We start from the raw sequence: 25,956 nt of genomic DNA on the forward strand, positions 1-25,956 counted from the left end.
GACACATAGTAACTCATCATAGTCCAATGACCCCTGCCATGGGAAAGACCCCAGTTAGATTGAAAACGGTGATTTTAACCATGCCTGGTTACATAAAGGCTTAACTCTACTCAAACAAGAAAATAATATCAAATGCCAATATCAGTAACATGATGGTCAAGTTAACTACTGAATCCCTATCTTTAGTTTGATGTATGACGCTGTCGCATGGCGAAAATAGACGATCTACAAGCTCACAATGCTTGGCCAATTAGTTTTTGCCTATAACGACAAGCCCAAAATAGGGATGCCGAAAGTGTTAAGATGAGTCCATTACATTTCAGAACATGCCACTGATGCCAGTTGCCAGTCCCACCACCCACAGCTTAGAAACCCCACACAGGAAATCCACTGGCATGTCTGTAGTCTGTTAGAAAGGGAATTCTAGCACCTGCGAGTGAGGCAGATGGCTAGCATAGCTCTGCTGGGCCCACAGGCAACTGTGCGAGGGCCTGTGGCTGCCTGTACAGGAGTTCAGGCTTAGAGGGTCTGACTTGTCATGGCCTTGACGCAAAGGGGATTATATAGGACCATACACAACTGTACAGAGGCGTGCTTTGAGCAAGGACTTGTTCAGGGGTGGCATTAGAATAGGAATATAAATCACAAACCAAATCACACATAGCACGCCTCTCATACCTTTTATAAATATTTAAACGCATAACACACACTGGCATGCTTTGCATATTAAGACAGCCCACACATGTACGTACACATGCACATGTAGTGTAAATAGATACTAGATACAGATATACAGTTCCGTGCGCACATACATACTGTATATGGATATATATGTGAGCTTGTAGATCTGCTATTTTTGGTGGAGATTTGCTGTAGAGGGAAAACAGGAGGGGGCCTAGTATAGACCCATGGGGGACTCCAATCAATGAATTGTATTGGGTTAGACTTACTAGGTGTTTATTTGTTATTCTTAATTATTTATTTTGTTATTGTTATTGATGCTGCAATGTTGAGGTACCGAGAATGTAACTCATGTGTCCTCCTACTACAACAAAAACCTTGAAATCATGGTTGCAAACCTTGCCTGCGCAAACATCTCATGTGACTGTGACCTTTAACCTTTTCCACCCAACACGTTCCTCAGTCCACTGATCATTCCCTCAAAGTTTCATGAAATTTCATCCATCCCTTCTCAACTTATTTTGCTCACCAGACACAGACACACAGACAGAAGTGATTACATACATACATACAGTACATTGCATGCATTGCTGCGGGCAGGCAGGCAGGGTAATGAGCCGTTTGGTTAGCATGCTTGTAGAGGATGTCGTTGAATCTTTGATCATATTTGCATTGGGGTACTTTGGTACATTGTTTTGATCCAAACGCTGCTAGTGAGCAATGGCAATGACCTCTCCAACACTCGCTCTCTGAATCTGTGACATGAGACGGTTGCAACGGTTCAACACATCCACTTAAGCTCTATACTGTGTACTCACAACCTTTAAGATGGATCTGTTAATTTCACCATTTCTTTTTACACAATTATGATTGATAATAATAATAATAATAATAATTAAAAGACACACACACACACACACACACACACACACACACACACACACACACACACACACACACACACACACACACACACACACACACACACACACACACACACACACACACACACACACACACACACGGTACAGTATGACATTTGCGTCAAATTTGGGGATGCACATGTCATACTGTACCGATCATATTCATATTAGCATGATGGTACAATAATCCTACAGAGGGACTTTCTTTATGGTTGTCATTCTATAAGGCAGCCTGTATGCACAAAGAGGCAGCTGGGCTGGGGTGTAAGGTTTTGGCTACAGGCTGGGTGGGTAGCAGGCTGCCCTGGGCCCAGGCTTCAAACAACTCTCCAGGGAGCTTGGTAAAGGGACAGGGGCTGGGCCAGGGGCTTAGGCTAAGGGCTGGTGGCAAAGGCCCACATATAAGTACCCTGGGGGCATATAGCATGGTGGGGGTCTGCAGCAGGGTCTGTTCCAGCACAATAAGAAACCACACCCTCAGTCAGATGCTTTTATTTTAAGCAAATGGGAGTCCATCCATCTGACCATTTAAAGGCCTTTTACGTTCATGGTCTCATCTTAATTAGGGTTAATAAATTAATATTGTGGGATCTCGGAATCCACATGGGAGGTGCGTACCTCCAATGAAGTTCTCGGACATTGTGTGGCCACTGGCCAGCCTGTGACATGAGCCATCCATGACGTCTTCACCTATGTCATCTATGACATATCTATGATTTATGACTCCAAATTTTGGAGATTTCAGCCCAATCAGAGCTTGCTTGAATTCCGTTATACTGTACATTTAACGTTAAATATTTCAAATATATAATAATATTTGAAAATAAATTAGGGTACTTCTTTGGCCTACTTGCAGGGTGCACAAGAAATTTGCTCACACAGACCCTCTTCTAGACGGCTCGCCTCTGAGGAGCCATGCCATAGAAATGTGTTGGTAAATGTAGCCCCCTGCCACTGTTGGTATCAATAAAATACACCAATATCATCAGTACACATACTACATACTCCCAGTACACAACCGTCCCCCAGAAACCCATAATAGTCTGTGTGGAGTGGAGAGATAATTAAGTACAGTGGGCAACAGCTTACTGGTAATTAAAATATGTTTATTGGGCTGCCAAATTCTGGGAGCCAGCCACACAGCCTGAAGGGTGGTGGGGTGGGGTGGGTGTGGAAGGGACTTAACATCGAGCATAACTGACCCGGGGTCAAATTGGTTATTTGCAAGCATTTCAAGAGCTGCCTGGGCCTTGTAAAACAATCAAATGAGTTACATGACCAGCTTCAGGTTGCACCGGTGGACACAGACCGCCACTCTGTGCACAAATCCTCAGTGTTAATTTATCTGTTTATAGCTCAGAGAGTGTACAAATGGAACCAAAATGAACCCTTTGTTATTCACTATCAGAGTTAAAGGTGGTGTTACAGTAAATTAAATTGCTGTGTATTAAAGTGAATAGAGTGTTTGTTCAGTTACAGGGGTCTCACAGTCTCTCCAGCTCTTTAGTAAACACTAAACAGGAAATACATTTTCAGGTCGGGATACCAATTTCATCCAATCAGGAGAGAGAACTCATACAGGATATAGGGTAGACAAGTCAAATTGGAAGTGATAAAATCAATAAATGAGCAGACAAAATTGGAATTGGAACACTGGAAAACTGAAGCCAACAAATGAGCAAAGTAATACCGTAAAACAAACTAAGTGGATTCTGCCAGTGTATAAAATTACAAAACAGTTTTTGGAAAATACAAATGTCAACTTCCGGTCTGTATGCTTCCAACACAGAATCATTTGTTTGTTTTTGTGTATGTAAGAAATGACGATTGTTCCTTTACCACTCATTGCAAACAAGCAGAAAAATACTGGCCTTTTTTAAATTAAGCTACTTGATACTTAGACTGAATAAGGCTACTGTGGTAAAAAAAATAAAAGCATTAACCACATTCAACCTGGCGTCTCTATTGTGGCATTTCATTTAAGGCAAAACTTTACAAAACTATCAAAAATACCAGATCTACAAGCTGACAATCACTATCTATGACAAAGTATGAGCTCAAGTGGTTAAATTGGTTGGCAATTTTTGTTTGACAAAAAGGCTGGGTCCACCAATTTCCAAATTGAGATTTTGCTTTAATAGAAGATGAGGAGCCATTATCCTTTAAAACTGACTATAATTATTGTGTCTGTTTCAGATTGCCCTTTACAGCGGTTAAGTAATATTGTATTCACCACAGTACTGTTGCTGCCTGGTCCCTTTAAACTTGATGGGAGCATTATCCCTTTTCCTAATTAACCACATGAACCCTAGCAGTCCACTGGCATGTCATAATAAGCAAACATTCTGCAAAAAAATAGGTACACATTCAGCGCAAAGATATTTGGTGTAGAGGGAAAGAAGAGGACCTAGAGCCATGGGGGACGCCGGTCAACTATAGGGTTTAAGTGGTAACCCCAAAATCCATTTTAGCAGTATTGTTAAGTAAAGTTAAAGTGTTTAAAACTGCCTTTTTTTGTGAATAAACCTTTATTTTGACCAATCTGTATGGTAGAGAATGTTAATACAATACAACTAACACAACTGCAGTGGTTGGATTTGCTCACCCTGCTCTTCTATTGAGACAAGATCCTCTGCTTGACAAGTGGTACTACTGCCTTGAGGTCAACATTTTATTTCTCCCCTGAGCAAACAGATATGTGCTCTATTAGCTCAGTGGTTCCCAAACGTTTGAGCTTGAGACCCAAAAGAGAAATTTGATGTCTCCCCGGGCCCCAAACTAGTGAAAACAGCCAATCAACAAGCTCACAATGTGCTGCTGCGATGCCACACATCGTGAGCTTGTAGATACTACTTTTTAAAAAGGTTTTTATTATTATTATGTTTGACACTCTTTTTTATTTATGAAAACGCTTTCTTTTTTATGTTTTGAAATAATGAAAATTCTAGGAAACGAAAAACAAAAATATATATATTTACTCGCAAACCCATAAAAAATGGGTCCACAACCCAAACATGGGTCCCGTCCCGACCCAGTGTTTGGGAAACACTGCTCAGTGGTACACTGCCCTCTTGCAGAGGAGCTGGGTTTGAATCTCGGGTACGACATGAAAGCTACGGAATGCTGCTTTAAAATCGGGGCCAAAGAATCCAATACAGGCAGCAATTTCACTTGGAGTAAAAAATACTCCAAGCCTCGTCTATGTGATTAACTGTTCAATATATCCATCCAATTTCACGAACCACAGAGAATCAGTGCAAAGTTTGTTTAAATATTGTTTCACTGCCCTCGTTTTGATAAAAGTCACATTTACCGTTGGGAATATGTTGCTACCACATCATGATCACTGACATCACACAATATCCTAAAACTGGACTAATTTTCTCAAAATCAGAAAACCAGAACCGAAAAATCCCTGTGAACGCACACACAGTAGTAGTAGTGTGTGTGTGTGTGTGTGTGTGTGTGTGTGTGTGTGTGTGTGTGTGTGTGTGTGTGTGTGTGTGTGTGTGTGTGTGTGTGTGTGTGTGTGTGTGTGTGTGTGTGTGTGCACACGCGCATGCATGTGTGTGTTCAAGCACACAGGAATGTACCATGACGGACTACCAGCTGTTGTTTCAGTGACTGACAGGGCAACACCCAAAATAATTCAGCCTGGCACTAGCGGATTCACACACAACACACACACACACACACACACACACACACACACACACACACACACACACACACACACACACACACACACACACACACACACACACACACACACACACACACACACACACACACACACACACACACACACACACACACACACACACACACACACACACACACGATGACAATGCAATACATCATTATGTCTGATCACTTTCACACAAGGATGCTAACTTATACCATTCTCATCCAGTAAGCCAAATAAGTGTCATCCAGAACAGATACTGATTTGGTTTATTCCGGACACTTACTTATGCACTTGTTAAACCTATTTTATACTTAACTTTTTTTCAAAAAGAGTGAAAATAGCTGTTCGAGGGCATACAGTACTTATGTTCCCTCATCCCTATGTTCCCTCAAAACTAGCCTGGTTCCAGACGAATCTGCCTTTGCAAAATTGCATGCACTTTAGCCCTCGGCAGATTAGGTCTGGCCCCCCCTCCATAGAGATTTCAATTCTCTCCCTCCGCAGTTGTGCGGAGCCAACCAGGGCCCAGTATCCAAATGTGGGCGGGCTTATCACCTTATTTGGAGCAATGACGTACAAGGAAGCACTGCTCTGATTGGTTTGTTCAAGGAAGCACTGCTCTGATTGGTTTAGGTCTAACCAATAGAGTCCGTTTGGATCTTTTTGTAACCGCCCCTTGGAAGAAAATCTACCGTTGATAGGGACCAGACTAATATCCACGCAGTGTGTCGTGTGATATTGTCTGGCTACGCGAGGCTACCTCAAAACTAACATTAACTCCAACCCCAGGTTTTAGATCAAGAATCAAAGATCAAATTCAACATTGCCAGCTATCTTTTGTGTCAGTGAGGCAACTGGGAAACTGATCTATGTTTGCCTTTTTAATTGAAAACATTTTAAAAACATTAGAAAATATTTTAGCTTTTCATTATTTTATTTGTACCTTTAATGACATGCCCAAAATAGGAAAACAAGGTCAAGTGGTTGATGCCAGGTCAAAGTTGTAAACTTTTAAGACACTCTTTCATCCCCAATCCTTAGTGTCAATTTAACACAGTTAAATTTGAAACTCTGGTTTAATTGCGTTCTAGTCAAGCCTGCATGTGTGAACCAGAGAGACAAAAAGAATGTCTTCACATCTTAGTAAAAGCTCTGATTTCAAAAGAGTAGACACATGCTCCGCTCTGCAGCGTCTCTTCTGATGAAAACCTCACATACACTGAGTCCAAGATCTGATACCTATAAATCACAATAAACTGTCAACACCGTGTTAGATGCCTAGCAGTCCAACTTATGAAAGCCATATAATTAGCTTGAAACTGAAAGCATTGGTTGTAATATGGCACTTTACCGCAGCTGCTGCCATTGAAGTAGAATTCATCATCTATAGGCCTAATGCTGCGTTCACACTAGCGGTGACAAAAGCTACAAAATGACCAAGCGTGACCAGCTACATTGCTGCCGAGTCGCTGTTAAAGTGTTGCTCAGGCCAAACTGCAAACAGTAGTCAGGGTTCAGTTATAGGGCAAGAAAAGGGTAGGGTATACTACCACAATGGCAATAATTGAGTTTTTTCTTCCACTTACAGAATGGAGCAGGAACTTTGGAGAGAGAACAGGGGAGTGGAAATGGTAAACCAAAAACATGACTGATTGACACTTCAACGCACCGCTGACTGGAGCACTGAAATAAGTTGAAGCCAGCTCCTCTGTAGTGCATCACACCTGTCACGCAGCGAAATATTCTTCACCCTCAGATTTTCATTAAAACTCATGAATTTGTTCTGTGTTCAGTCTGTGAACTCCTGATAGATAGACACATTCATGTGTCTCATCTGAATTTGACACAGTAATTTTTTTAACTGGTGCTATTTTTTTTTATATAGTACCTGCTATATAGCACCTCAACCACACCACCTCAACCAACCATTTGATAACGGTGCTTACCTTTAAGATAGATTCTACATACAGTACAGTAGCACCAAAAGAGGTCCCCCAATGAATATTACAAGCCAAAGAACCAATGTTAGAGCTATTTAGCACCATTTCTGTTTAGAGTAAATATGGGATAGCTGGCATACATGTATTCTGCTGTGCTAAGTAAAATGACAGCTAACATTACATAGGCTCCTGACTCAAAATGAAAGAGTGACTGGCCGGGTTCAATGCGAAGGAACTCCACACAATGATTGACAAGTCTAATCTAAGCAGCCCCGTCTGTAAAAACATAAACAGTCTACACACTCCAGCCTGTGGTAACACCATACATATCTATGAGGACATTCATTTATCCCCACACTATGGCTCACTCAAGTGTGGGTAATGTGATATAGTGTCTGTAGAACAGGCAGTGAGACCAGCAGATGGCCAGCTATTCAAAAAATGTCTGAATTTTTGGACAAGGAGCATAACCAGAGAGGAACGGTACAGACAGAGGTTCAAGGGTTAGCAGTGTAAACAAAGTAGGAAATCTGTTTTTGTTTTGTTTTTTAAACTTTCCAACCTGGCATCCCTATTTTAGGCTTTATAGGGGGTTTTGTGCTGCACGACTTCTCTCAACTCTCAGATCTAGTAGCTGTTTCATAATGAAGGACAGCTGAGTTGTCCTTCATTGTGAAAGTTGAGAAAAATCAAAGAGCTCTTTCTAGCTTGTTTACTGTCTATGCAGACTAGTAGCATGAATGATACAAACCCTTCTTGTGTGTGTGTGTGTGTGTGTGTGTGTGTGTGTGTGTGTGTGTGTGTGTGTGTGTGTGTGTGTGTGTGTGTGTGTGTGTGTGTGTGTGTGTGTGTGTGTGAGAGAGAGAGAAAGCAGTTTCTCTATCTGGAGAACACATTTCATATCATTGAGTAGTCAAAAATGACATTTTCTGTATATGATAGGTTGAGTCATCAATTAGTTATATTTTCCCCCCTTTTTGTGTTAATAAGCATGTGCATCCAGTTTCATCTGGCTTGACCATAATGTGTAGGCTATAGTCTTCTTCTGATTATTGTTTGGATATATTACGTATGCGCTTCTAGTGCAGAAGATCCAAATACTATTATTCAAATGTGAGAGAAAGAGAGGGGGGACAGCCAGACAGACAGAGAGAGAGGGGGGGCAGACAGACAGACAGACAGACAGACAGACAGACAGACAGACAGACAGACAGACAGACAGACAGACAGACAGACAGAGAGAGAGAGAGAGAGAGAGAGAGAGAGAGAGAGAGAAAGAGAGAGAGAAAGAGAGAGAGAGAGAGAGAGAGAGAGAGAGAGATTGCAAGGGGGACACAGTAAGTTTATCAGGTAGAAACAGAACTGAGGGGGTCTTTAAAAGCAATGCCTCACCAGAACAGCTGAAAACACACGATCCTATCTAAACACACAGCCCCACCAAGGACACAGACACTGAAGTTGAAGTGTGAGTGTGAGTGTGAGTGTGAGTGTGAGTGTGTGAGTGTGTGTGTGTGTGTGTGTGTGTGTGTGTGTGTGTGTGTGTGTGTGTGTGTGTGTGTGTGTGTGTGTGTGTTGGGAGGGGTCTTATGCGCAGAGACAGATCATATTCTACTGTAACAATGTTAAAATCTAACACAAGTATGTAGACACTAGACAACTAAAAGCAAATGTCTATCAGCTTTGCCTTAAAACGCATATAGTTTTTTAGGGAGGAAAGGGAAGAATCATTATGCTCTAATGTGAAGAAAGACATTCCCCAGTCCATTCTCTCTCTCAATTCCCCTCTTGCCTGTGCAGTATGGATCCACAATCAATTAATCAATAAAAAATGGAATATACATGTATTTATTTCTCCTGAATTATTCACTCACACAACTGTCTATCCATGAAAGACACATGTGGGCTGATAACATCTGCATCAAATGAAATTGGAAACAAATCCATCAAGTTCAACAACCATGTCAACTAATATCTTTTGTGTCAATGAATGAGGCATCGGAGCAGCTGTGTGTTCATCCACTAGAATGCTTATATGCTAGCAGGTGAACAAGGCATTTGACATTTGCCTCATGCATTCCTAGATCAGGTGACAAGTGTGTGTGTGTGTGTGTGTGTGTGTGTGTGTGTGTGTGTGTGTGTGTGTGTGTGTGTGTGTGTGTGTGTGTGTGTGTGTGTGTGTGTGTGTGTGTGACTTGGCTTGGAGCACAGTGATTCACATTCATCACAATAGCCAGAATCTACACTGCCTACTCATCATTTTGACTAATAGCGCGCGTGTGTGTGTGGACTGAAGCCTAATGATTTTATTCAACCCCGTCCATAACAATAGAAAGCCGAGTGATGATAATAACCAACAACAGCGTGGACATTTAACTGTCTTACAAGTGAGCAGTGGTCGAAGAAGTAGCCTACTCAGATAGTTTACTTGAGTAAAAGTAGCACAAGATCTACTATTTTCAAATAGCCTAAGTATAAAAGTGGTTAATGTATGTTTTATTTATACCTGCAAAGTATAGTAGCTAAGTTTTTAAATAAGTGTAGTGGAGTAAAAAGTACAATATTTGCCTCTGAGATATAAGTAAAAGTCAAGAATTGGATCCTTTTCACACAAGACTATAAAAATTGGAAATAATCCAATTAAGTAAAAAATACCTCAAAATTGTACTTAAGTACAGTAATTGAGTAAATGTACTTAGTTACTTTACCACACGTCCATAACAATAGAAAGCCGAGTGATGACAACCAACAACAAGCGTGGAGATGTAACTGTTTTCAAGTGATAATGATACCTTTAGAAGTGGGGGTTCTCTAGCGAAATCACAGCCTGAAAATGAATCAAAATAGTCTGAAAACACATCACTCACAGTGTGAAATGATGTCTCATCATCATCACATCTTACCTGATTGAATCACAAAACGGTAACTTTCTTCTCATCCGCGTCAACAAGCGAGGAGGCGCGTCCGTCTGTTGATCCAAACACTCCTCCTGTCCTTTGGCTTTTAGCGACCCTCTGTTTTCTTTCTCTATGTGCTCATAATAATAATAATCCCAAACATATTGAGGCACACTCGCTGCCAACTTTGGGTTCCAAAAAATATGCGGGCTGCTGCTGGCTCGGGAGTCTGGATAATATGGATAAAAGTGACTCTGGTTTGGTTGGTGAAAGCTCACAGGACACGCGAGGAGCCGCAACTCAACTGACCGGAGGGTCTGATAGCGAGAGCATCACTACATTACACACGCAGGAGGGAGGAACAGCTCACTGGTAACACCTTGAGGCTGCGAATGGTACTACAGGCAGCAACAGTGCAGCTTAGCTTTAACTTTGCCAGAGTGAAGAGTTATGTTATGAAATATGCTATTCTCTCTCTCTCTCTCTCTCTCTCTCTCTCTCTCCTGTAGACAGACAGACAGACAGACAGACAGACAGACAGACAGACAGACAGACAGACATAATTAATATGTTTTAGATACAGACAGGATGAACATGTTTTAGATACGTTTTAAATACAGCCTTAAGCACAAATCAAAACACAGTGAGGAAGAGACAGAACCATGGAGTCTGCAGTCCCCCACTCACCCTTATTTTTAACTTGATGGCAGTGCAGTCCCCGCATCTTCGCCTGTGCAGTTGTTTAATAAAATGCATGACCGCCTCCTGCTGGGAGATATTTAGTACTGATGTCCCAAGACTTCGAAATGATATTAAAATGTAAATAAACTTTGTCTTTCTCTTGTGTATTTTTTTTTAGCTCTTCCGACAGGGCTTTTGATATAAGGAGGGAATAGTTTGTAAGGAGGCTAGTATTTTTGAGTGATAGTGTAACAATAGCTATTAAAGATAAAGAGGCCCAGAAAATTCTCCCTTAAAGGTGCTATGTCTGTCCCGACCTAGATATGGTGAATTATGAATAAAGTCCCCATACAGTCCCTAAAACCACCAACGATGTGTTTTCTTATATGTTTTATTTGAGTACAAGTAAAGTTAACAGTTGACAGACACTCTGCTTTGACACAAAGTCAGGTAAAAACAAAAAAAAAGTATATGGACAGAAGAAAAAAACATTTACAATAAATGAAATAGGTAAAAAACAAATGAAATGTCCTCAGTAAAATGATGTAATGTAGGCTACATTCATATTCCTGTAATTGATAAATTGATAAATTAGAGTAATATCACAAGTTCACAGCACACTATCGTTAGTTATGTAACCCCCTGGATTCAAACCCGGGCCTTGCGTGTGTGAAACCAAACATCCACTCATTCAAAGGGGCATCTACAGGCAGGGCTACTCTGCTACACAGTCACTTAACACACCATTGTATAAAAAAGCAATAGGTAAAATAGCATCCTCTCTGTACACATGTCTTCTATTCACAAATTTAGGACATTTTCTTTTCATGATTTCATTTAAGGCAGCATTGGTTTCCCAAAATGAATAGCTTCTACTTATGAAACGATTCCAACACTTTGATCATTCATACAGCCGTCCAGCAACGTGTGAGTAATATTATAGTAATACTAACATTTTGTACCAGTTTTTTTAAGTAAAGTGGTATGTTTTTGTAAAGATATATATATGTATATATATATATATATATATATATATATATATATATATATATATATATATATATATATATATATATATATATATATATATATATATATATATATATATAACATATATATATATATGACAGCCGGAATGTAGACGGCATCCCGGGAGCAGTATGGGTTAGCGCCCCATGCTGTGTCTTCCGTGAGGAAGAAGCCCAACAAACCCGCGGTGAGGCCTTTAGGAGGGCCATTCCATTCCAGCGTACCGCAAGTGGAGCTAATACCATTAGACGGCCCAATCTAGTGGTATCGGCCCAAGGAACCATCACGCCAGAAGGAAATGTTTCGGGGCGGTGCATCTGATCTGGCGCAGCGCTCAGGTCCTGGACCTGGTGAGACGAAGGAGGAGCCCGGCCAGGAGACTACCCACAGTGCCTAGTCCCTCCACGTGCCAGAGCCTCCCCGAGTCCCGGCAGAGTACTTCCGGAGAAGCGGACTGAGTGGCCCTGTCTTTCCCTATAGGACTGACCGTGGGTGCTACTGGGACGTAAGTCGGGGCTTGATCAACCCTGGCTGGGTCACCTGGGCGAGGGTGTATGTTGCGAGACCCGAAACACCCTATGACCCCAGGCTACAACACTGATGATGCGTCCCAGTTGCATCCATGTGATGTATTTTCTTTATATATATATATATATATATATATATATAGTAATACTAGTAATACTAACATTTTGTACCAGTTTTTTTTAAGTAAAGTGGTATGTTTTTGTAAAGATATATATATATATATATATATATATATATATATATATATATATATATTCCGATTGTTGGTATAGACTATAGAGTGTTTGTTCAGATTGGGAACCCCACAAAGATAGTTCTTCAATTGGATAGTGTTCCAATTCCAATGTGTCTGCTCATTTAGTTATTTATTTAATCTCTTCCTGTATCCTGTGAGTTCTCTCTCCTGATTGGATTACATTGGTATCTGACCTGAAAATGTATTTTCTGAATACTAAAGAGCCTGGAGAGACGGTGACAACCCTCTTATTAATCAAACACTATAGCACTGCTCATGATCAGAATATAGAGATAATACAACAATTATTATGACAAAAACATATCACTTTAAACACACCATTAAAAACAACCACATTCTGTTAATAGTTAATTCTGCATCATGTGATATGCAGTTCTATGTACTGTGTTGTCTAATTAAACCAGGCAGATTATTTGTCATTTCCACAGTTATTTGATGTACTGTATTATTCATAAATTAAAAGGTAGATATTTTTTAGTTATCCCTCTATTCAAACACAAGGGGGCACTGTTTGGTCACGGTGCCTCACATGGCTGTCTCACTGGGGTTGGCAGGGTCAAAGGTCATGATCTCCATGTGGATAAGACCTGGTTGGAGAGTTGACAATAAAACGTTAAACACATTTCACTTTTAAGCCCTATATGTACTATGTGTCAAACAATTAGTGAAAATAGCTGGTTTACAATCTCAACAAAGCATGGCATCATGACATGTTGTGAGCTTGTAGGTCTGCTATTTCACTAGTTTTGACATTTCAAAATAGGGACATCAGGCTTAATGTGGTTAAACATCCTACACAATTGAATGGATTTTAGTACATCAATTTCAGTTCTTCGAATAACACGCATAAGATGAGCTGTGTGATGTTTACGTTTCCAATGAATGCGGAGTCTTCACTTCATTTGTACATATATGTGAAATACTGCACAGTGCAGCTTTAACTCTTACTTTTCCACTCCCCCACTGCCAGCTCCAGGTTCTCAAAGGAGTCATCGTAGGACTGGTCAGATGAGGGCTCACACTCTGGGTCGTGGTACTCAGACAGGTAGGGATGGGACAGTCCCTGTTCAGCTGTCAGTCTGGTCTCTGGATCCAGCAGTAACATGCCCTCCAGTAGGTCCACAGCTACACCACACACACACACACACACACACACACACACACACACACACACACACACACACACACACACACACACACACACACACACACACACACACACACACACACACACACACACACACACACACACACACACACACACACACACACACACACAAGCTCAGCCACAAGTTGTCTGTCTGACTGACTGTTGTTTTATGTCATTTAATGAAACTTATTGCATTTAATGTTTGTCTTTATGATGTATTTTATGGTTAATCTTTTTGTATTGTTGCTTTTTAATAAATACAATATGTAATTGTACAAATCTCAGCTTCAAGTTTGCCGTACCATTTTCATCCATTTCGGGGAAAACGTCCTTGAAAATCTTCTTCTTCTGAACAGGGAGACCTTGAACAAATGACTGGGCCTGTGAAAGTACAATTTACAATTCAGATATCAACAGATGTTTCTATCCAGAGAGACTTACAATGTGCATGCACAGTCAGCATAAATGACATGAACCCTAGTCAACCAACGACAGGGTCAGTGGTTGAAGAATTAGAATAATAAGAAAACAAGCATGTGTTAAAAAGTAACCACCTTTGAACCTAAAAAAGTTCCAACATCTGTCTACAATCAGACCCGCATCTGTCTAGCATCATCTGTCTATGGTATGTACATAACCACTTAAACTCTCCATACTTAGTAAAACAGACCTGAGTTGGCTCTGTACTTGGTCTGCTCTTGTTTCCTTCAACACCAAATCTCTTTGCCAGAAATATCAGATCTACAAGCTTGTTGTTCAGCTATTTCTGGCAAATGTTACTCCAGAACAGGGGGTGCTAGGGTTCAAGTGATTAAATAGAACTAGCTGTATATAGACAACAAGCAGGAAGTGCAAACGCAGAGATAATAAGGGCATGTTAATAGATGAGGTGATTTGTCATACGTCTTTGCTTTGCATCTTCTGGACCAAGGAAGGATGAGGTGTTCCTGTTATGCGTAGGATCTTCTTCAGCTGATCGATACCTCAACAAGCTGGTTAAGGAAAGCCCATATTATACATGATATAGCTCCAGAGGAGTGGTATTCTATTCAAAGTTGGGATGGAGGAAAGCTGAACAGCCACTAGATGTCACTGTTTTAAATTCAATGTACTGTCATACTGTCATCTTGACCACTGGTTAATCAAAATGGGATACGGGGACCCCCAAGTGTTGAGGGGGTCCCCAGCAAAATGAGGAACAGTATAAACATTTAAGCCCTATTGTCTTTGTTCAGCTATTCGAAAATAGACGATCTACAAGCTCACACCGTGTCACAATGTGATGCGTTGTAAGCTTGTAAGCTCGCAAATATTGATAGGTTTTGTCAAATCTCTTATACAGGTATTTTAGATATTTGTGAAAAATGTATGAAAATCATGACACATTTCTCTTATGGGGGTCCATGGCATAAAATCTGTTTGAGATGCGGAGCGATGCGAGAGTGCGGTGTAGCCAACACCAACTCCGGACTCCTGAATCGCTGCCCTCCACACCCTCCTATCTAGCATCAGGGTCTTGAGCTCTACAGTGTTGTTAGCTAAGCTGTTGCGCCGCAGTGCATCTACGTAGGTGGTGCGCTCCTTGCCTTTCCTGACTTTACCCTGGGTTGGCTCCCACAGTGTCAGTTTGCTTGCCACTAGTTCTGGGTGCCTGACACAGTGCCCTGCCAGCCTCATCCTTCTCTCTCTGACTTTGTCTGTGACCCGTGGTCGATCCCCGTAGAGGACCACATTTCTGATGTGGTCCGTCTGTTTGAGAACCAGTTTCTTTTTTCTGTCCTGATATGATTTGGAACATGGGGGAAATGCTGGAGCATCTGAGACAAAACAACGGTTTTGAGTGGTCAGTGAATAATCTTTACAGATAAGAAGAAACTCAGCTGGCCATGTGTTGGGGTCATTTCATTCATATATGAGAATCTTCAGTCAACTCACTTCTTACCTTAACTTAACTCAAAATAATATTACGGAACATTTTGAGACTCCAAATCAAATGAATAGAATGGCATTTGGGCTAAAGGTAAGGAGTTACAAAGCAAAACATTCCATACTCAAGAGATCCAGTCTAACCAGTGATACACTTTGTTACAGACGCATAAATGAAGCTTTTATACTGTATTGTACTACATGTACTGCATGGGTTCTGCATGCACCATGGGTATACTGCATGTACTGTGTGTACTACTGTAGGTATTGAACAGGTAAGGATACTGTCATGTCCTGGGAACAGGACTTTTCCTGTGATCAGCTCAGCCAGGATGCAGGCAGCAGACCACACATCAACTACGAAAGAACAGGAACAAACACAGCAAAATGTTATCATAGAAACATCATCTTTTTGCCAGATTCAACTACAGCATCTTATTCATTTAAGCCTTATTTCATACTTTGTTGTATGCCGGTGTCGGTGCAGCGAAAATAGTCAATCGACAAGTGCACAACCCGTCACAACGCAACATATTGTGAGCGTATAGAGCTGAGTGTAAAGCAAATCTTTTTGTGAGAAATCTGTGAAAATCTTCACACATTGTTTTTATTATTTGACATAATTATTTATCAGATGCATACTATTTTTTGTGTGTAAAGAAATTCACAAATTCGCACAAAATACTGTATATTTATCACAACATGCTGTAATGTTGCAGATCATCATCTGCTATTTTCGCTATTTTAATTTATTTATGAAACTTTTCACAAATTTTAGAAAAATGAAAGAAACAAAAACACCTCCTTTACTGCTCTATTTCTTTGCACACTGTTGGTGACTCACTGTATTCAAAACAGGTTAGGACTTGTTTCCTGGTGAGGGAATGCTATACTATGATATGATATTACAGTATATGATGATATGATATGGCTCTACCTGTTTGGCTATAATGCATCCAGTTGAATATGATCTCTGGGGCACGGTACCAGCGCGTCACAACATAACCTGTCATCTCGCTTTCGGTCTGCCGCGCAAGGCCAAAGTCCAGGATCTGAAAGACAAAACAGTCACAACAATGGTTTATGACCCTAAGCACCATTTTACACCAAGGTGTTGCAATGAATGTCATTCTGTCAGCTTACGTGGTCATTCTAAATATACACTGGTACCTGTTTATCGAGACAGACAGCTACGACTCTACATTTCAATGATGCTTAATTGGAACGTTAGACCATATCTGCAGGGGCAGATCCTATCTGCAAGGTACTATCTGTAGGGTGGCCTTATCTGAATGGGTAGAGAGACCGCCCTGAGAAACAGAAGGTCCCCCGTTCGCACCCAGGACCCCCGTCGATGTGTCAAAGTGTCCCTGAGCAAGACACTTAACAGCTAACTGCTCCCTGGGCACTATATTAATGCCACTTGCCCACTGCTACTAATAGTTGTGATGGGTTAAATGCAGAGGAGACATTTTGCATAATATGTGCAAAATGTACTGTGACAAAACATACCCTAAAGGAGTGGGCCATCTGACTTGATCAAATGACTGGCTGGTTTTTAAAGTCCCTATTGTATGCTCTGAGCACAGAAAGTCAGCCTTTTCCTTCGATGCTCATAATGTGCAAAACGACCTCCAGCTTATTTTGAAAATTAATCTTCCTTCATTTACCCAGTTTAAAGCCATGATCTAATGGGTATGAGCATGTAACTACTTTGTTGATTTCATTTGTTTGGTTTTATATATTTGTGTTGTGTTTTATCTTGTGTTTTATGTGAATGTTACTTTTGCTCTGTTATTATCTATTGTGAAGCATATTTGATTGTTTTTACACTCAATGTTGCTGGAAATGAGGATAACTTCAGTGATTTTCCAGTAAATGCTTGGATTGAATTTAACAATGTATAAATCAGCCTTAAGGCTAGAGAATGATATGATTTTTTTGTTGTATACAGTAAGTAATACAGTTAAATTAGCACAGGGTGAGGAGGAACATGATGGGAAGGTGATTCAGCAGTGCCAGTGAGACGGGAAACGATTATTGTCACGTTGAAAGTTTAAAAGGTCCTAAGTGTCATCATGACACTTAGGACTCGGGGTAATCAGACGGATAGATGTGTAACTTATCAACCACCTTTTGAACTGACCTTTAATTCACAGTTTTCATTTACTGCAAGGTTTCCGGGTTTCAGATCCTGTAGGACATAGACACATTTACAAAATATTAGACCACAAAGACGTTCTGAAAAGTCTCTCAACATGAAACAAAACAAGACAATCTTGATAGATTAATGTTTGACTGAAGAATTAACCTATACGTTACTAACCCGGTGGACGATTCCAGCAGAATGAATAAACTGTAAAAATACAAAAACAACACAAGTCATGATGGAGTAGTACATACATACTGTACAATGTTGCATGGACAGTTTTATATCTCAAGACAGATTCAGCTCAGCAGCCCCCCCCCCCCCCGGAGATAGGCTCCTGACTCCTACTTTATTTACTTAGTTTCGCATCTGGGTCGCAAACCGAAAACAGACAATGTACAAGCCCACAACGTGTTGCGCTGCAATGTTTTGTGAGCTTGTAGATCAGCTATTTTCGGTGTGAGACAGGATTCACTTTACATATACCTGCCTGGCTATTGTATGTTTTTTTTAGCAGGTATGCCAAATACAGGTAGAACTTTGTCCAATTCCTGAGGCCCTATGCTGATATGGACGTCCAAATGGTCTATGCATTATAGATTTGATATTACGATTTAGTTTGTTTCATATTTTTCATGGGGCCCCACATATGGCTCATGCTACAGGATTAGGGTTAGTGTATACAGTATTCTATTCATTTAACCTCCTTTGAGTCTAGTTGAGTTCAGAGATCTTTAGTTCTTTACCAGATAGACATGGGCAAGGCAATAGCATCATATTAGCATAAGAACAAACGATAAACCAATATCTCAAAGTTTTTGAGATAGAGAGATACATGCTGAATCAGTAGCTCCCTATCACAACAACTTCATATGAATGAATATAACAACAAACAAACAAACCAACCAACCTTGAGTCCTCTCAGAAGCTGGTAGAACAGGTACGTGATGATACGATCAGTTAATCTACGCCTCTTCATGATGTGGCTGAGGTCCTGAGCTACAAGCGGCATTACCATGTAACTAGAGACAAACAGAGAGAGAGAGAGAGAGAGAGAGAGAGAGAGAGAGAGAGAGAGAGAGAGATAAAGAGAGAGAGAGAGAGAGAGAGATGAGCAAAGACTAGATGTAAACACAATTTGACACAGCAGAGATTACTAGAACATACGTCTACAATAAGCTATAATCTACAGAGTACTAGTCGACTTACTGTACAGTGATTATGGATCTCTGCTGAAAAACAACACTGTGCACACAAATCAAAACAAACATGAATGAGCTTGCTCTACTGTACACACACCTATGTGCTGTCTAATGACTTTTCTCATGCACGCACCCACAGGCACATGCATACTGTACACACACACACACACACACACACACACACACACACACACACACACACACACACACACACACACACACACACACACACACACACACACACACACACACACACACACACACACACACTCATACTGTACACACATACACACACACACACACACACACACACACACACACACACACACACACCGAGACATGCACTCACCTACAAGCTGGCACGCACACACATACTCTCGCTTACACACTTGCTCACAAGACACACATAAAGTCTCAACAAGCTGCGACAACTGGCCGAGGAATGCGGCTTCTAACCCCCAACTCACAAGGTCTGGAATTTCTCCGGTGTGGAATCAGGTGTGAAGACGTCAAGGAGGCAGATCACCTTCAGGAAAGAAACAGCAATAGCAGAGTTGTGTTGTCATTGACATCATATTCTTATAAAACAAGATGACTTGTGGCAAAACCTCAAGCACTGTTACAGACTTGTATATTGTCAATGTCGGGGCGAAACCTTCTATGTTCAAAATCATTACTTTTCATTCAATGGAAAAAAGAACCTGTAGATCCAATGTATTTATACTATTTAGTCACAAGCTCTTGTTAATACATTTCATTGGTTCAATATTTATAGACTTAATCACTCAACTCAACCTGGCTTCCCTATTTTGGGCATGTCTTAACAGGTAAAAATGTTCAACATTTTCCAACATTTTTCATAATAGTGGAAATAGCAGATCTACAAGCTCACAACGCGTTGTGGCACGTTGGGTAGACCAGATTATTTGTTTTCAGGCACAGCAACATTGCACACCACCTGAAGGTTAAAGGGTCAGCGATAGTGCCCACCAGCTGAAGGTTAAAGCGTATACCTCTTTCAACTACATTTCTTAAAATTTGCTCTCAGACTGAAGAATTATTACCCCTACTTTAGACTTGTTCCAATGAAACACAGTTAGTCTCTCTGTTGTCAGTCTTTGGTTTTCAGTGAAAACAACAAAGAATGCGGGTTCCCACAACACACAGCATGAGCTTTGACAGCAGAGTGTAAATCAACGTCACTGAAAGGTTGTGGATTATTGGACCTCAAACTATTCCTCTGCATTAAAGGATGACGACGTAGCGGCAGCCTCTAACATACTGACAGCATGTCAAAAACGCTGAGTGACATGATTTGGTAGGATGAGTGGACAGTTAACATCCTTCTGTGTTATGGGATCTAAACAGCCACTGCGTCCCTCCTGGTTATGAGATCGATGTCGCTTAGAAACCCTCAGCCGTCCCTTCAGGTTATGGGATAGATGTCACTTGTAAACAAAGCTCTTTGCAAATAGTTTTTACTGACTGGCCTTTAAAATACTTCATACTACTCGATGAAGACACATGTTTGACAAGCATCATACATGCACAGTACTTTACCCTGGTATATGTAGTGTGTCCCATGACCCCTTTCTAGGTCCCAGCCCTCAGAATCAGAGTTAATGTAATGATAATAATGTGGACCGTATTAATCCCACAGGGAATTGAACTTGGGACCTTCTGTTTCCCAGGCAGCCTCTCTACCCATTCAGCTATTGCCTCCCCAGAGTGTCCTCCCCTTGAGGCGCCCCTGGTGATGTGCAATGAATCCACAGAGCCTGGCATTGCTACAATACTTTGTTGCGGTGCAGCAAGACTTATTCCAATGTGGCGAGGACAGTCTGCTGTAGCAGGGGGTTGTGAATGTGTACAGACCTACTTTGAAGCATTATGTGGTGATCTGATATAATTATGTACAGAAACTGGTTGATATCATATTGTTTCTGCATCTGCTGTTCATAATAACTGATGTGTAATTATTTTAAGTGACAAAGGATGACAAGCGATTTATTTATTTTTTACTGAATATTGTAATGTACATACTACCATTACAGATACAGTTAGTGGTAAATTGGGAACTAAATCTTCCATTTAAGGTCCACTACATTACACACATCATCTTATGATGCCAATAAAATAAGTTAAAACTGAATTTGTTCATAAAGGCATAGTACTTTGCCCTGTGTTTACATAGCAAAACATTAAAAAAAAAATACCAATGAATTCCCTCTATAGCATCAGTTTTCAGCCACTGGAGTAGTGTGGTGGTATTTACCTGCAGAAACACATTGCCTACTTGCGGTATTTTCACCGTTTGTTTTGGTAGACATGTTTTTGTGCAACCAAAATGTCAAAACAACTAAATACACCTGTTAAAGTTGTGTTTCAACAGGTAAACGCCACCACACTACTCAAGTGACTGATAACTGCTGGCATAGAGGGAAATGATGAGTAAAAAACATATTTATTGTTTTGTAATGTAACATATGGCAAAGTTACTATGTCTTTAAATATTGCTTATACGGGCCCCAACTAACTGAATACGGCTTTGATTTATTTGTATTATGTGTAAGGGCCATTGGATAGCAGCTCCCAGCAAACAAATGACGTATCGAAGATGTCGGGCAGAAACCTCGCATTTTCATATTTCAACTTTCAACATCTTAATGCCCTTCTTCATCATACAAGTGTGTCGCACAACGGTAGTGAAAACAAATATCAGATCTACAAGCTCACAACGGGCAGATCGGCTATTTTCACTATTTTTAAATGTTAAAAAAGGAACGGTTATGGACATACAAGGTTTTCCACCCAACAGCAACGATATGACACGGATTATGTGCTCAGTGCAGAGCTGACCTCATATCCTGTGTTCCATCACATTGCCCAGGGACAGTGGTGTAAAGTAACCATGTACATTTACTCAAGTACTGTACTTGAGTACAATTTTGAGGTATTTCTTACTTTCTTCAGTATTTCCAATTTTCAATACTTTTACTTCTACTCCACCAGGCAAATATTGTACTTTTTACTCCACTACAATTATTTGACAGCTTTACTTACTAGTTACTTTGCAGATTTAGACTATTATCACATAACATACATTAACCACTTCATCCCTACATGTATATATATTTCGGCTATTTGAAAATAGCCGAATGCGACGCATTGTGAGCTTGTAGATCTGCTATTTTCAAAAGATTTTTTGTACATTTTGAACTTGTGAAATGGGACATTCTGCATAATGAGTACTTTTACTTTTGGTACTTTAAGTATATTTTGATGCCAAAACTTTTGTACTTTTAGTCAAGTACATTTTGATTGCAGGACTTTTACTTGTATACAGAGTATTTCTACACTACAGTATTGATACTTTTACTTAGTTTAAATGTGAGTATTTCTTCCATCACTGCCCAGGGACTTACATTGTCATGCTGTATGTGTCGCAGCAGTCTGAGTTCCCTGTAGGCTCGCTTGGCGTGGATGAGAGACTGGAAGGGCCGGGATAACTTCTTAATGGCCACCTTCTCCTTGGACTGCTGGTCGACGGCAGAGCTTATAGAGGCCAAATGAAAACAATCTGCATGTTATTTATTCATCTTTTGATACCCTGCTGCTCGATACACACATTGACCCTTTGACCTACAGAATTATGGCAGGCAGCACAGTTGTATATTTAAGGCATTGTGTAGGCATAGAGTGTGTGTGTGTGTGTGTGTGTGTGTGTGTGTGTGTGTGTGTGTGTGACACACACACACACACACACACACACACACACACACACACACACACACACACACACACACACACACACACACACACACACACAGTTCAATCAATCAGTCAATCAATTCAACCCTGACTAGAGTGTGTATTTATTTTTGGGTTGGGTCCCTCCAGGTTGGGGGGAGAGAGAGAGAGAGAGAGAGAGAGAGAGAGAGAGAGAGAGAGAGAGAGAGAGAGAAAGAAAGAGAGAGATTCTTGCCTTATCTGCGGACCTGCATCGACTTGCTAGTTTGGCCTCAGGCACAATAGAGCTTCTGTTATCAGCAGAGCTTTAAGCCTACTCCTCGGGTTGCATGTAATAGCTTTACATGACAGGTAGCTACAGTATGCACACTTCAACTACGCAAATAAATCATTCTTTGGGGGGTTACAACCATACATTTGATTTGATGCATTTGATTGCAAATTCAATGCAGGTGCATCAAAATCATTTGGCAAATATTAAGACACTTTGCAGCACAGCTCTTTAGTGTTAAATCTATCCATGTGTAACTCCGAGCAGTGGTGCAAAGTAACCAAGTACATACTCAAGTACTGTACTTAAGTACAATTTTGAGTTGTTTTTTTTTACTTTCAGTATTTCCAATTTTCAATGCTTTTACTTCTACTCCAGTAGGCCTACACCTCAGAGGCAAATACTGTACTTTTACTCCACTACAATTATTTGAAAACTTTACTAGTTACTTTGTAAATGTTGATATTTATTACAAAACATACATTACCTACTTCAGCCCTATACATTTCGGCCATTTGAAAATAGCAGATCTACAAGATCACAATGCCTTGTGCATTGTGATCTTGTAGATATACTATTTTCAAAAGAGTTTGACATTCTGCATAATGAGCACTTTCTACTTTTGGTTAGTACGTTTTGATACCAATACTTTTGTATTGGTATTCCGGACTTTTACTTGTAACAGAGTATTTTCTATACATTGTAATATTGATACTTTTACATGAGTATAACATTTGAGTACTTAGTTCTTCCACTACTGCTGGCTGTGGGTATAGCCAAACTCACCACACCGTCCCGTAAGCGCCCGATCCGACCGCCTTCAGTGCCGTGTACCGATCCGGGACGTCCCACGTCGTCTTCTGGATCTCCAGCCTGTGGTAACCGGGTGGTGTGGTGGGTGATGAGTCCTTCACGGAGGGGGACGCCATTGATTGCCCTCAAATCAAATGTTTCTGGAAAAATAAAAAAGAATCTGGTCTACATAAACCTTCTTCTCAGCCCATGAAGTGTGTCAACTGTGTGTCAACCTGCAGGTGAGATGGTTAAAGGTAGACTGGAAGTAAGGGCGACGCCCCCTTAGACAAGCCAGCCAGCCATGGATCACACGACGGTCGTCTGTCACGACCGTCATGGCGAAACCTCAACCTGGTGTTTGCACTTTCTCCCTTTTTGACCCCTACATCTACATACACGTTCAGATTTCAAATATAAAGTGCTTACCCTATGGCCACGGATATAAACATTATGTACGAATCCTCACAAGTACCAGTATCTTCCGTATTGTTCAACAAAAAGCATTTTAATCCGATTGGTGGCCATTTTGTCCGTATTTTTGCCACATAATTTCAACCACATGATCCTATTGGCTGGGAGGTGTATTGCACTCTAATACAGCAGTAAGAAAATGGCCACCAATCAGATTAAAAGGCTTTTTATTGAACAATACAGAAAATACGGGTACTGTTGAGGACTCATACAGAATTGTAACATCAATGGCCATGGGATAAACAACTTTACATTTGAAATGTAAACGTTATGTAGATGTACGGGTCAAAAAGAGATAAAGTGCAAATACCAGGTTGAAGTTTCGTCATGGCTGTTAACAGTCATGTTTCAGGGCTAACACATACCAGGCTGTTGCACACATGCGCACACGCGCGTGCGTGATTTGTGATGATAAGATAATGTTGAGTGAAAATTGATTCTTCAGTGTCTGTCTTACAGTGAGCTATTGATGTTGAATGATATCTGATCATGATCTGATCAGGTGATTCTGTAGTGTAGACCAACTGGCTGTGATGACGACATGTTTTCAATTGTTTGCTGCAGTGATTGGTCATAATTTGGCTCAGTCAGCCTGTTTGTCTTTAAGATGACCATTCCTCTGACTCCTGTTTAACCGGTTTATACCTAACCTTTGAGATGGTGTCCAGTGTCCATATCCACATAGCCTACATCAGAGGTTCTCAAACATGTTCATGTTTTTGTCTGCTATACAATCCACTAAAGAACCACCTTTTAAATAGGGAAGAAAAAAAAAACGTATAAAAAAACACCCTCCTGCTGGTAGCAGGTATGCGCATACAGTCAGAAAGTTGAGAAAATCACAGGGAAGTGAGTACATTCCTTCCATTGACCAGGGGGTCAATTTATTTCAGTAATAACAGCAATACACTTTAACTCCTGACAGAAACTATACATACACATTTTATTAATCCACCCTCCTCTTGGGCTGTATGGAATAACTACACCTTAGTAGGCCTATTCTTGCTCATGCATAGATTGTATGAGCATTGTTTGGTATTTGCGCGCAATGATTTATTTTTGGTAGACATACTGTGTAATGGTTTTGCCTATAGTCCCCGTACTAGGCCATTTATTATTAAAATAATGATGTTTAGCATGATGTGTTGAATTGGGATGTGTGTCTCATTCACATTTGAGCATTGTAAGGGCCTGTAGAGCATTTGTATGCCCATGTCTATCTATTTGTATGGTGAGCATGTATATGCTATACGTTTTAGCTATTTGTGTAAATCTATGGTCTTCAGAGCCATAGTAAATTTCACCTTTTTATGTGTAAAGTGGGAGCTAGGAGGGAGGCACTTCAGGTGTGGTCAGCCTAGGCCTCAGGCAGCACACTGTGTTAATCCGGGCCTGTAAATAACTTAAATTCTCAACCAGTTGGGGTGCTTCCTTGTAACAGGAATTGTGACAGTCAGCAAAAAATACTGTAAATGTACATCTAAGTGTAAATCTAAGTGATGCTACTGGTGTGGTTTAGCAGCACTGACTGCACAGTAAAATTCCCCAGTGTTAAATTGAACTCTGAGAGTGTACAAATGTAACCAAAGATTTCCCTCATCAGATTCCAAATGCTTTGTTTC

At 40.6% G+C, this 25,956-nt stretch overlaps 2 protein-coding genes across 2 annotated transcripts in view; both read right to left on the minus strand.

The window, feature by feature from the left end:
- The window catches only part of plxnb1a (plexin b1a), an 83,432-nt gene extending 73,216 nt beyond the window's left edge, over positions 1-10,216 (minus strand). The window contains exon 1 of the mRNA XM_084070282.1: positions 10,133-10,216. The gene's annotated coding sequence lies outside the window, so the exon portion shown is untranslated. The remainder of the gene's footprint in view (positions 1-10,132) is intronic.
- A 2,355-nt stretch (positions 10,217-12,571) lies between these two features.
- On the minus strand, positions 12,572-24,104 carry LOC311054375 (mitogen-activated protein kinase 14B). The gene is made up of 12 exons (XM_084070283.1): positions 23,855-24,104; positions 22,473-22,602; positions 19,515-19,573; positions 18,756-18,867; positions 18,023-18,052; positions 17,843-17,890; positions 16,634-16,748; positions 15,982-16,053; positions 14,674-14,753; positions 14,073-14,151; positions 13,569-13,745; positions 12,572-13,207 (listed from the first exon to the last, which is right to left on the minus strand). The coding sequence occupies exons 1-12, from the start codon at positions 23,995-23,997 to the stop codon at positions 13,146-13,148; spliced, it is 1,107 nt and encodes a 368-aa protein (XP_083926409.1). The 5' UTR covers positions 23,998-24,104; the 3' UTR covers positions 12,572-13,145.
- Between the last annotated feature and the right edge of the window lie 1,852 nt (positions 24,105-25,956).

Source organism: Gymnoscopelus microlampas, assembly GCF_963454915.1.
Source record: "Gymnoscopelus microlampas genome assembly, chromosome: 10".
Classification (NCBI taxonomy): Eukaryota; Metazoa; Chordata; class Actinopteri; order Myctophiformes; family Myctophidae; genus Gymnoscopelus; species Gymnoscopelus microlampas.